This window comes from Mus caroli, unplaced genomic scaffold, assembly GCF_978045245.1.
Source record: "Mus caroli unplaced genomic scaffold, Mus_caroli_1 scaffold_2, whole genome shotgun sequence".
Classification (NCBI taxonomy): Eukaryota; Metazoa; Chordata; class Mammalia; order Rodentia; family Muridae; genus Mus; species Mus caroli.
In genome coordinates, this window is record NW_028227257.1 from 105720435 (window position 1) to 105731171 (window position 10737).

Here is a 10737-nt window from a genome sequence, read left to right on the forward strand (position 1 = left end):
CCCCCTTTCTCACAAGACATAATTCTAAGAGATGCTTGAGTAAATGGCCCAAGATCACTCCTGGCCATCTCAAGTAACAGCAGAATGGCATTATTGTCTTTCTTTTATTATTAAAAGAACCAGATAGATCATGGCCACAGTCAAAATATTAAAGAGCCACCCGCCATAGACTACCTCTAACGTTCGCCCCATTTTAAAATTCAGAAAGATATCACCTCTCATTTTTATTTTCTGGATGCTCACACCTCGCTGGGGGCTTCCAAGTCCTTTCCTTCTTGGTCTAGGTCTTGTTTATATTTTATTGTCCAGATTTTAAGACCCAGTTTTGTCTGCATTTTTTCTTTCCTCCCACAAACATCAAAATGAGATGGTTTCAAAGCGAAGCGCCTGGGCTGTCGTAAACTCATTACCTCCAGACGTCTCGCCGGCTCGATGGCTTTATGACACCTTGGCTCTTCCTGTTTTCAAAGAGCTGTAGGTATCCGCCTGGCCTAAGGGGCGGAGGATGCAGCACCTTCGGCCGGATCTGGGCCTTGGCTTTCCCTCCCAGCCCCCATCTGCTTTTTTCTTGGAGTCCCCCTCTTTCATCAGGATTCCCCAAGATCTCTACCATCACCCCCCCACACGCCTTCCGCCCAACCCAGGCTGTCCGGCGCCGCGGCCTCCTCTAGGGCCTACAACGCCAGTGATTCGCCTAAACCCTCACAATGACCTTCATTTTAGCCTCTCAAAGCGGCCTCAGAGGGCCAAGCTGGGGGCTAAACATACACAGAAGCTGGCTGAAGGGGATGGGCGGCAGGAGAAGGATATGGGGAGGAGAGCCTTGACCATTTTGATCCTCTAAGGTCACTTTGGGGCTTTGGTGGGGAGGGGTGGAAGCTCACTGCCCAACCGGCTAGGACCTCCTGGAGCCAGCCAGCCTCGCAGGCCTGGGGGAGTTACTCCAGAGTGCCCTTTCCCTTGTTTGGAGATGGGGGGGTTGGTGGCTGGGTCTCCAGGATAGAAGTAAGCCAGAGGTGCGGTGTGTCAAAGCTTTAGCAAAAGGATGCCTGGTTCCTGGCGCCAGTGGCTCTGCAGAGAGGCTCCCCCCCGGGCCTAAGGCTGGGAATTCATTGTGGCCCTGGCTACAGGATAGTGGAAGTGCCAAGACACCTTCCAAAGTTGTGCTCTTCCGCCGCCAGGTGTGCTTACACAATCTTCGAGGCGTCTCAGAGACCCTCCAGGTGCTCGAACCGCCAACCTTTAGCAATGTGTCCCTTTTCAGTCTGATGATTATGTTATTTTGCAAAGACACAGAGAGCAGTCACACAACGTTCAGGGCCAGCGGCTGGACTCCATTTGTTCAGATCAGCATTTATTTGTTGGAAGCGGTAACATTTACAACTGGTCCTCAGGGAGGAATATGGAAGGCCACCTCCCGAGGCCGCCCAATGGGAGCTCAGTCCTCCCGGGGAGAAAGTAGCTTCCCTGGTGCTCTGAGGACTAAGCCTATCCCCACCCCCCACCCCCAATCTCGCGCCCCAGGGCCCAGGGCTTCTCGGTAGGCCTCTGTGGAAGTCAGTCCGCCGGCTCCCCTAGGAAAGGGGTTTTCCTGCCTTGAGCAGCTGAGTTGGGGTTTGGTTGGGAGAGCAGGGTGGGGGTGTCCACAGTCTCTCTCTTCCTTCAGATTCTCGGAATTAGATAGTTGGCCCTGTTTGGGAGGCTGGATAGGGTGAGACTAAACTACAGCACTTTTCAGAAACATGAGGGACATTTACACAGAATAGGGCTCCATCAAGCCTGCGTGCACTCACAAAATATAGCATTTCCTAAGGAATCAGGGAGCAGAGAAGGGAGGGAGTGGGACAGGACAAGACTCCAAAGCCACTTGGTTTCTCCAATACATATGCGAGCAAATACAGTGTCCCCCAGATAACTCACAGAGACCAACCACACAGTCACTTCTACCTAAAAAAGAAGAAGAAAGTCCGAGTCGCTGCAGAGTTTCTGAATCAAGCACCCACAAAGAAAACAAACAAACAACAACAACAACAAAAACCCCAAAACCCGCTGCCTTTTGAGTGCTGCAGGCCAGACCCGCACTGGGTCAGTCTCCTTTGGGGCATTTCTCCTTGCTCATCTTTTTCATTTTCATCCTACGGTTCTGGAACCAGATTTTGACTTGTCTCTCTGTAAGGTTCAGAATCCTGGCCACCTCGTAGCGCCGGTCCCGGGTGAGGTACATGTTGAAGAGGAATTCCTTCTCCAGCTCTAGCGTCTGGTATTTGGTGTAGGGACAGCGCTTTTTCCGGGTGGAGCGAGCGTGGATCCAGTTCGCTGCAGGGTTGTCTAGGAAGAGGGGGGTTTGCAGACAAGGGAGCGAGGGGCGGAGGGGAGGCAGGGAGAGACGACAGGGTGGGGAAGAGAGGTCGTTAAATTAATTTCACCAAGGATGGACGCTTTTCACAACTTGGGGGAATTATCATAAAAAGCCTTAATGCCCGCGCTCTGTTTACCGTACAAACCGCGCGCCCAAGGTAGGTGGTTATGGGAAGCTTTTTTATGGATACGTGTTGCTCGCCTAGGCTTGGGTAGGCGTCTAGACGTTTTTATAGGTTAGTAAAACTATCAGTTTTGCACATTCGAGCCTTACAGGTTTCAGCAATAAATCAGGGGGCAATTTCTTTTGCACTTACTTGGGTCAAGTTGCTGCTGCGGCGGCTGCGGCGGCTGCTTCTCCTCCTCCTTCAGCGGGCAGCCCGGGCTCGGGTGATCGCTGCAAGCTGAGGTCTCGGACGAGCCTACCGCCCCTGGCCCGGTCCCGATTCCCACCCCGGGCCCGTTCCCTGTCGCCGCCGCCGCCTTGTCCCGCAGGAACGAGTTGCACGGGAATTCTGGGCCTCCGCTCCCCTGGGACTCGCGGGCCGCGGAGCACTCAGTCCTTTTGGAGGAGGAGGACGAGGAGGTGGAGGAGGAGGAGGTGGAGGCTGCAGCGGGGGCCGGGGCCGCTCCGGTTTCAGGCTTAATCCCGTAGTGGCGCCCGTTGGCTGGGCCACCGGGGCTGGGAACGGGACCCGGGCCTCCGCCACCGCCGCCACCACTGCCACCGCCACCGCCCGCGCCGCCGGGGAAGCCGGGCAGCGGCTCCATCCAGGAGCGTACGTAGCGTCCCGGCTCGGCGGCGGCCAGGGGCGGCGGGGACACGTACGGGTGGTACAGGCCGCTCATCGTCGCCGCCGCCGGGGGCTGGGCGGCCACCGCGGACCACGAGGCGGAGAACACGGACGATTTGGGGGCAAAACTACACGAGGCGAACTCGGCGGTGGCGGCGGCCGGGCCATCGGCCACACCTGCGGGCCGGCCCTGTGTCCCCGGCCCCGGTGGCCCAAAGCGCGCGGCGAACACCTCGTCGCCCTCATGGCCTATGAGCGAGTCCACGTAGTAGTTGCTGAGGGTGCCACTGGACGACATGGTGAGGCGCCGCTCGCTCCCACCCAAGGTTCCACTGCCCACCGCCGAGCGGCTCCTCGCCGGCGCCCGAGCCGCCGACTAGTTCGCAGGCTGCAGCCACCACCATTGGTCGCGCGGCCCACGTGATCATATTTACCAATACCCGGAGTAAATCAGTCCGCTAAACTGGGGGCTGCTGTGATTTAAAAAAAAAAAAAAATCATCAACAGGAGCGTTGCAATTAGAGCTGCCGGGCCCAGGTCCACGCACCAGCCCGGCCTGGCCCGGCTCAGCCCGCCCTGGTGGCGGCGGCGACCACAGGCCTAACTGCGGCCGCAGGAGGCGCTGGGGACTATTTGTTCATCTCTTCTTGCCTCTCTGGGTCCTGCGATCTCCACCCGGACTCTGGTTCTCCGACTCCTGGGCTCTGAGCCCTGAGCCGGGCTTCTAAGTCACACCTAGGCGATTATCCAAAGCCCCGGAGCAGTTGGAGGCTCCCGGGCCCGGGCTGCCCCAGGCAGGCTGGCCTTTAAGGGCGGCCCCCTGTCGCCCAAAGGGAGTCGTTCTCCCCTCGCCTCTTTTCTTACCTAAACCCATCCCTACACACACACACACACACACACACACACACACACACACACGCTCTCACAGCTTGGCGTGTTGTTTAAAACAGGTGGAAGACCTCTGTAATGATATTATGCCTTTCAATAAAAATTTTATGAGGTGTATTTGATTATAGATTAATGTGTCCCTAATAAAACGGACGGATGGAGCAGCTCGGAGTGCCCCTCCCTCTACCGCACTCACACTCCCGGGGCAGCCACACGTACACCCTCGACATGAAGCTAGGCACACGCCCCAAGGCCCAGGGGGTGAGCTGGGTCAACTGGATTCCCGGGCCTGGTCCAGCTCAGCATGGCTTCCAAGGGGCGGCCTCCAAGGGCTGTCTCTCTGCCCTCGCATGGGTGGTGAGCACTGGAGTCCCAAGGAGCCGACAGTGATGGCCATGGTGCCTCATCTTTTTCCAGCCTTCTGGAATGGCCCTGCAAGAAAACATGCCACAGAGGGGAAAACCTAAAGGCCAGTGAGACCGGTTCTCACTAGCCGGAATTAGCCCAGCCTCAGTGAGGCCTGCAGGAACCGCATCTCCGAGGGTAGGTTCGCTGCGTGCCTTTCACACGTGCCTGCAAACGGATTCTGAAAATGTCTTCAAAATCCAGACGAAAGAACAGGTCCTTGATCCACCCCCTTTCCAGTTTTCCCCTTGAGAGGTAAGGCCGGGCAGCCTTGAATCTGAGAGAAATGCCCATTGTCACTCCCAAATCCATGGTACAAAGCCTGCCTGGGAGCCGAGACAAAAGCCTCACGCCAGCGGCGGCTGAGAGGACATATTCCTTGCTCTACAAGTTGCCCAGAGCACCCTTGGAGGGCTCCCAGCCCACCTCTAGCCCCGCCAAGAAAGGGGGTAAATGGCTACTTAGGACCTGATTGATTGCCTTGGCGAATGGCTTTCTGATTTTGTTTCAGGGGGCCTGCCCTTTCCTGTAGCACAGGTTTCCCCCCATCAGCAACTAATGGCGCTCCCCACATCGCTGGGAGAAACGCAGAGATTAAAATCACTCTACTTCTCTTGCCCATCCAAGGTAAGTCAGGGGCAAATTTATTCCAGTCCTCTCAAGCTAGAATGGAGTCAGACACCTCTCTCTCTCTCTCTCTCTCTCTCTCTCTCTCTCTCTCTCTCTCTCTCTCTGCTAGCCTCAGAAAATACGTCCCTAAAGGGACCTGTCTTGGAATTTCAGAGGATTTGGGGTTTGGGAGAGGAGGTTTTAAAAAATCAGTACTGAGCATCCCAAAGACTGTCTGGATGTGGCGCTGCAGCTCAGAGAGACTGAATGGACCGTTCTTTGGGAGGAAAAGGGCCTGTGTTTGGGGGGGGGGGTCCTGTTTGGTGAAATTCTTTGAAGATGGGTTAAAAACCACAGGCAGGACTTGGGGCAACGAGTTCAGACACCTCTTCCCACAAGAATCTCTTGCCTTTTTCCTGGTAGCACGAGATGACTGTGAGCTCAGTGACAGGGATTCTACAGATGTTGGTTTGAATTTTCCAACCCATGTGTGTAAAAGGCCCATTGGACAGACTTGTTGAGAAGTCATGGTCACTTGCAACTGCTTTCAGTCACCTGACAGCTCAGACACAGTGACTGCAAATGAACATTTTGTAATTAAATAGTGAGAGATTTGACTGGGGGAATAGTTCCACTTTTTTCCTTTAAATAGTTAATGTGGGCCACTCAAAGGCAATGGCTGAATATTAATCCTTCTCAGAAAGGAACCAAGGTAGAATAAAATGAGAACACTCACCCAACTTGGCTTCGCTGGGTCTGGTTGTCGAGCTTGGGGCAGATGGGAAAGAGAAAGGGACTTGGGGGTCACAATTGGATCCAGTGCCCTGCTAAGCTGTTGCTTGTTCCTGCAATGGAGGCCAGCCAGGTTCCAGGTGGGCATTACTAGTTTCAACCTAGCCCCTGAAGATGGATTCCCCAGCCAGAAGTCACCAAGAGCTCACTGAAAGCATTAAAAATAACATAACCAAAACCAAAGAGAAGAAAACACACAAATGGGGGACTGGAGGCAAAAGCCTGCAGTGGGTTCTTACTTACCAGGCTCGGGGGGTTGAGGGAAGCTCATCCCATTGAGAATGCAATTATATTAATAAGATTAGGGGGTGGGAGAGACGAGAACAGTCTTCCCAGTTATGAAGACTGAGCTCTCAGGCTGAATCACAAACCCTTCTCAAACCCATCATTGCCATATTCTAACAGCCTAGGTCTTCTCCAGTTTTTCTCCTCCCATCTCCTTTCTCCTGCCCCTCCCAGTCCCCTAGTCCACTGCCCCCTGAAGAGCAGTTTGGTCAGAAGAAACCCTCCCCAAAGGCTTTCCTCTCCATCAAAACGTATATTTCCATTTCAGAAAGCAGAAGGAACAAACCCATTTCCAGAGTTTATTGCATTACACATGCGACCAGAACATGCACAGAAAAGCACAGGTTGCGCTTGTACTTCTACCAAACCACAGATGCACCACAAGGAAAGGCTACAAGGCATAAGTCATCAATACTCCATTTCACCAAGGACAATTGCTAAGTTCATTTATGAAAAGATACATTGTAATGTGCTTTTTAAAGTCCCCCTCCCCCCAAAGCTTGTGGGTTTTCTTAATCTTTTGAAATATATATAGATATAGGTTGTTTGTTTTTTTAAAATACTGGATGTTTTCAAAATGCCATGAGTTCATGGGCTAACCACACACAGAGAACTTTTATGTTAGGAAAAACATGGAAAAGTCACATTGCTGGTGGGATAGATGGGTGGATGCGATGGATACGTTTAGATGGATGTTCTACAGTTCCAATAAGTTAAGACCCAAATGAAAATGCGCAGTAATAGTTACCCTGCATTACGATGAAAAAATAAATTACACGTGCTAAGTTTTTTTAATATATATATGTATACTCATAGGGATTACAGATCACTTGCAGCACGAACAGAATGACCCCAAAGTCACATTCTAGCAGGAAAACAGAACAGAACAGAACAAAACAAAACAAAACAAAAAAACCAAAGAGCAATGAAGGTTTTGTTTCCGCCTTGCCAGTCCTCCAGCACTCAGGCCTGGAACTCGGTGCCCCCTCTCGGATCCTGGCCTCACATGGGCCTCAGACCTAAGAAAAGGTGAGGTTGGCGGTCAGTTCTCGGATTCGATTCTCTCGGCTCATCTTCTTGAGTTTCATTCGGCGGTTTTGAAACCAGATCTTGACCTGCCTGTCGGTGAGGTTAACGCTCTTACTGATCTCTAGGCGGCGCTCGCGGGTGAGGTACATATTGAACAAGAACTCTTTTTCCAATTCCAGCGTTTGGTGCTTGGTGTAAGGGCACCTCTTCTTTCTGCCACTCTTTGCAGTGAGCCAATTGCTGGTTGGAGTATCAGACTTGATTTCCTCTAACAAAATTAAAGGGAGAAGAAAAAAAAAATCAAGATTTTTTTTTCTCTCAGTCCATTCAAATATACCCTTGGCCATGACCCTGCTGCCAGACAGGCTGCTTTGGACAATGCTGGTATTAAACATTACTTACAAAGGTGGGCATGAAGGGGATTGTAAATTGGTACCAATTTAGAAATAAACACTTAACTCGATGAATGAAAGGATATTCTGTGCCAGAGGCTGCCTCCTCATATTCTCTCTCTCTCTCTCTCTCTCTCTCTCTCTCTCTCTCTCTCTCTCTCTCTCTCTCTCTCTCTCTCTCCTACACAACTTTTCTGGGTTGCACAAAATGTGACTATAATAGCAAACTTTACAGGATTCCTCCCTCCCCCAAAAAACATTCTAAGCCGTCAGCCCACCAGAAAGAACCATAGCTTGCTTCATCTACCAGTATCTCACTACTGCTCCAGGGCCCCAAGTCGGCCGCTTCTTACCCACCCCTCCTAGGCAGACAAGGAGATCCACAACCAGGTTTATAGGGATGCAGGCTGTTTCAAGAGATAATGAGGAAGCAGGGATCCCTTCTCTACCCTGACTGGGCATTGTTACTGTTCCCCCCTCCCCCCCAGAATTTCCTCAATTTTTCTTTGCTCTCACACAAAAGCCTTCCTTCAGAAATGTAACTCTGTGGCTCACCCGGTAGACACTGAGGGACAGACTGCAGAAATGGGCGTGGGGGCTCAAGATTCCTTCTTAGAAACCCATATCCCTGGTTCTTTGCATTACCCCAGCCCTAGGTGGGCAATGCAGATCTGTTCTCCCCCTCCTCCGCCTTTGCCCTCTTTGTAGAAGATTGCAAAGCCTGCGGCACTTTCGCCAGACAAAGCCAAGGTTACCTAGCTCAGTAACGGCAAGAAGTCCTCTGCTTCCCCACCCAAGCACCAACAGGCCAAACCATTTCCTTCCCCTCTTAGATCGCAGGATGCGGGTGCAAACCCTTGAACACAAACACGGTGTCTTAGGCTACCTTAAAATGATCCCTGGGTTCAAGGCAAAAACTAGGGCTGCAAATCTGAGCCAAAGAAAAGCGGGCACTGGAGCCCTGTTTACAAACGGCTGGTCTCCTTTTAGCTCTTTTGTTGTATTTCGGATCTGACTCAAGACTGATAAACCCGGCAAGCCTGTCCTCTGCCCAGGCGCCATCAGCTTGGGGCCAGGTCTGGCCGGAGCAGCGGGAGAGAAGCCGGGACCCTTTCAAGGCAGGGATCTCCCTTCTAAAACCCGGGTGGAGCAGCACCTGCGGAGTATGGGCTCTGAGCTCCGCTGCCCGGGCTCCGCTCTGGGCACCCGAGCGCTCCCTTTTCGAGGTTTTACCGGACTGCACGCCCCGCTGGGGTGGCAACTCTGTTCATACCGACCTTTGCTTTCCTTCTCCTGCACTTCGGGACTGGACACGGAAACCTCAGCCAGGCAGCTCCTGTCTTCGGGAAGGCCGCCTTTGGCCTCGGGGCTCTCCACTTGGGAGACTTTAGTGGGCTCCTGGCCGCTCGCGCTTTCGTTCATCTTCTTTTCCATCTGCAGCTGGGCAGCCGAGAGCTGCGGCTTGGCCGCGCCACGAGGGTTGAGCTGGAGCATGACAGTGGAGCTGCCTTCGGGGCTGTTATTGTACTCTTGGGTTTTCCCGGTGGCGTAGGTCTGACTCAGTCTAAAATATCCAGGGACAGGAACCTCGGGGTTCTCAACAGGACAAGACTCGGGGACCAGCCTCTGGTACGAAGGGACCTCGGCAGAAATGAGTTTGTTGCGCTTATCAGAATACATGCAGCAATTGGATTCTTCTTTAATGTTGGCGGTGAATGAGCAAGTGGGGACTTGCTGTGTAACAGGTTGCTCTATTCGACAAGATCTGTTCGGGTCTGTCCAACTGTCTACTTGAGGTATATAAGGATGTACATTCATACCCATATTTTGGTGGTTCACTTCTCTTTTGGCCAAAGACGGGAGCAGTCCACAGGTTTGCATTCCATAGGTCCCCATGTCTGCGCTAGGTGGTGGCATGTACATGCTGGCGCTGCTCGAATAAAAACTGTCACTCCTGCAGGCACTGATCAAGGAATCTACTAAAAAAGTATTAGCAGCAGGAGAGCTGTTGGGAAAGGACATTTTGGGGAGGAATTTGAAGAAGAGAGATTGTGTCCTTTGTAGGCTGACATCGCTAGGAAAACATTCCCGGTGTAATTGTGGATGCCTCTGCCGACCACATGACAACCAAGCCAATGAGATTTGAAAATGGCCTTGAGCCGCAGCCTCCTTGCAGGTCACGTGTTCCCCAGCCCGGCCGGCTGGCCGCGTAAGCACGGACAACAGCGACATCTACTAAGCGCCTGTGATAGTGCGCGTTGGAGACAACCGGCCCAGAGCTCTGCTGCCGGCCAGCCTGTCTCCCGGGGCTTGTTTGGCCGGCCTGCCTGCCCCACTCGAGTCCCCCACCCGGCCACCGGGCCCCGCCAGCGGAAGGAAAGGCTTGATTCGAGGGGCCTCCGGGAGGACACGCGCACTGAGGGAAGTCAGAGCGCTGTGGCGCCTGCTCACAGAAGCGCTCTCCCTGCACATACCCAGGCAGAACGCGCCCAAGAGGGCCGGTTCCAAGGAAGGGATAGGGGCGCGGGCTGGTTAATTTAGTACTGGGCAGCCAGGAAGGTGAGTCCGATTCCTCTAGTTCGGAAACATCCCTCCCTAGGATTCCAAAGCGGGGGTGAAAATCTTCAGTGCAAAGATTGGACCAAGGTGTCGGGGAAGCACTGGCGAATAGGGCCCCGAGGGTCGAGAGGCCACCACGCAACTGGGCAAACCCGAAGCTCGGATGATGGTTCCAGCCCCGTAGCTACCCTCTCCTTAGATCTTTCTGCTAGAACTAAGGGGGAAGGGGGGGGGGGAGATCGGCACCCAGGAGCTTCTGGAGCCTTGACTCTGAGAGTAACCACACCCTGACCTTTGAGGACCGGCCGCTGGGAGCTTCCTAGCTGGGAGATAATCCTTCGCCAGCCATTCCCTATTCGCGAAAGCGTCTCTCCGGCTCCCAGAAACAGCTGAAGCCAGATTTCCTTCCCCTGATAACACAGGGCAGAGAGAAAGGAAGGAAAAAGAAAATTTTTTTCAAAAGAAAAGGGAAAACTCTGATCCCCGGGCTCCACAAGTTTTAGGAAACCGGGCCAGAAGAAAAAATAAAAATAAAAAAGAGGAGAGAGCAAAGCAAACGTGTCATTTAGATCTTCTGCAAAGAAAAATATGTTTTCCTTTTATGGATTTTGTAAAAGCATTGGTTT

At 52.9% G+C, this 10737-nt stretch overlaps 2 protein-coding genes across 2 annotated transcripts; both read right to left on the reverse strand.

Annotated features, from left to right (window-relative positions):
* Positions 1–1325: 1325 nt before the first annotated feature.
* On the reverse strand, positions 1326–3928 carry Hoxd9 (homeobox D9). The gene is made up of 2 exons (XM_021180933.3): positions 2676–3928; positions 1326–2328 (listed from the first exon to the last, which is right to left on the reverse strand). Exons 1-2 carry the CDS (start codon positions 3448–3450, stop codon positions 2087–2089), a joined length of 1017 nt encoding a protein of 338 aa, XP_021036592.1. The 5' UTR covers positions 3451–3928; the 3' UTR covers positions 1326–2086.
* A 2494-nt stretch (positions 3929–6422) lies between these two features.
* On the reverse strand, positions 6423–9784 carry Hoxd10 (homeobox D10). Its single transcript, XM_021180929.2, has 2 exons — positions 8830–9784; positions 6423–7428 (listed from the first exon to the last, which is right to left on the reverse strand). Exons 1-2 carry the CDS (start codon positions 9782–9784, stop codon positions 7151–7153), a joined length of 1233 nt encoding a protein of 410 aa, XP_021036588.2. The 3' UTR covers positions 6423–7150.
* Positions 9785–10737: the final 953 nt, after the last annotated feature.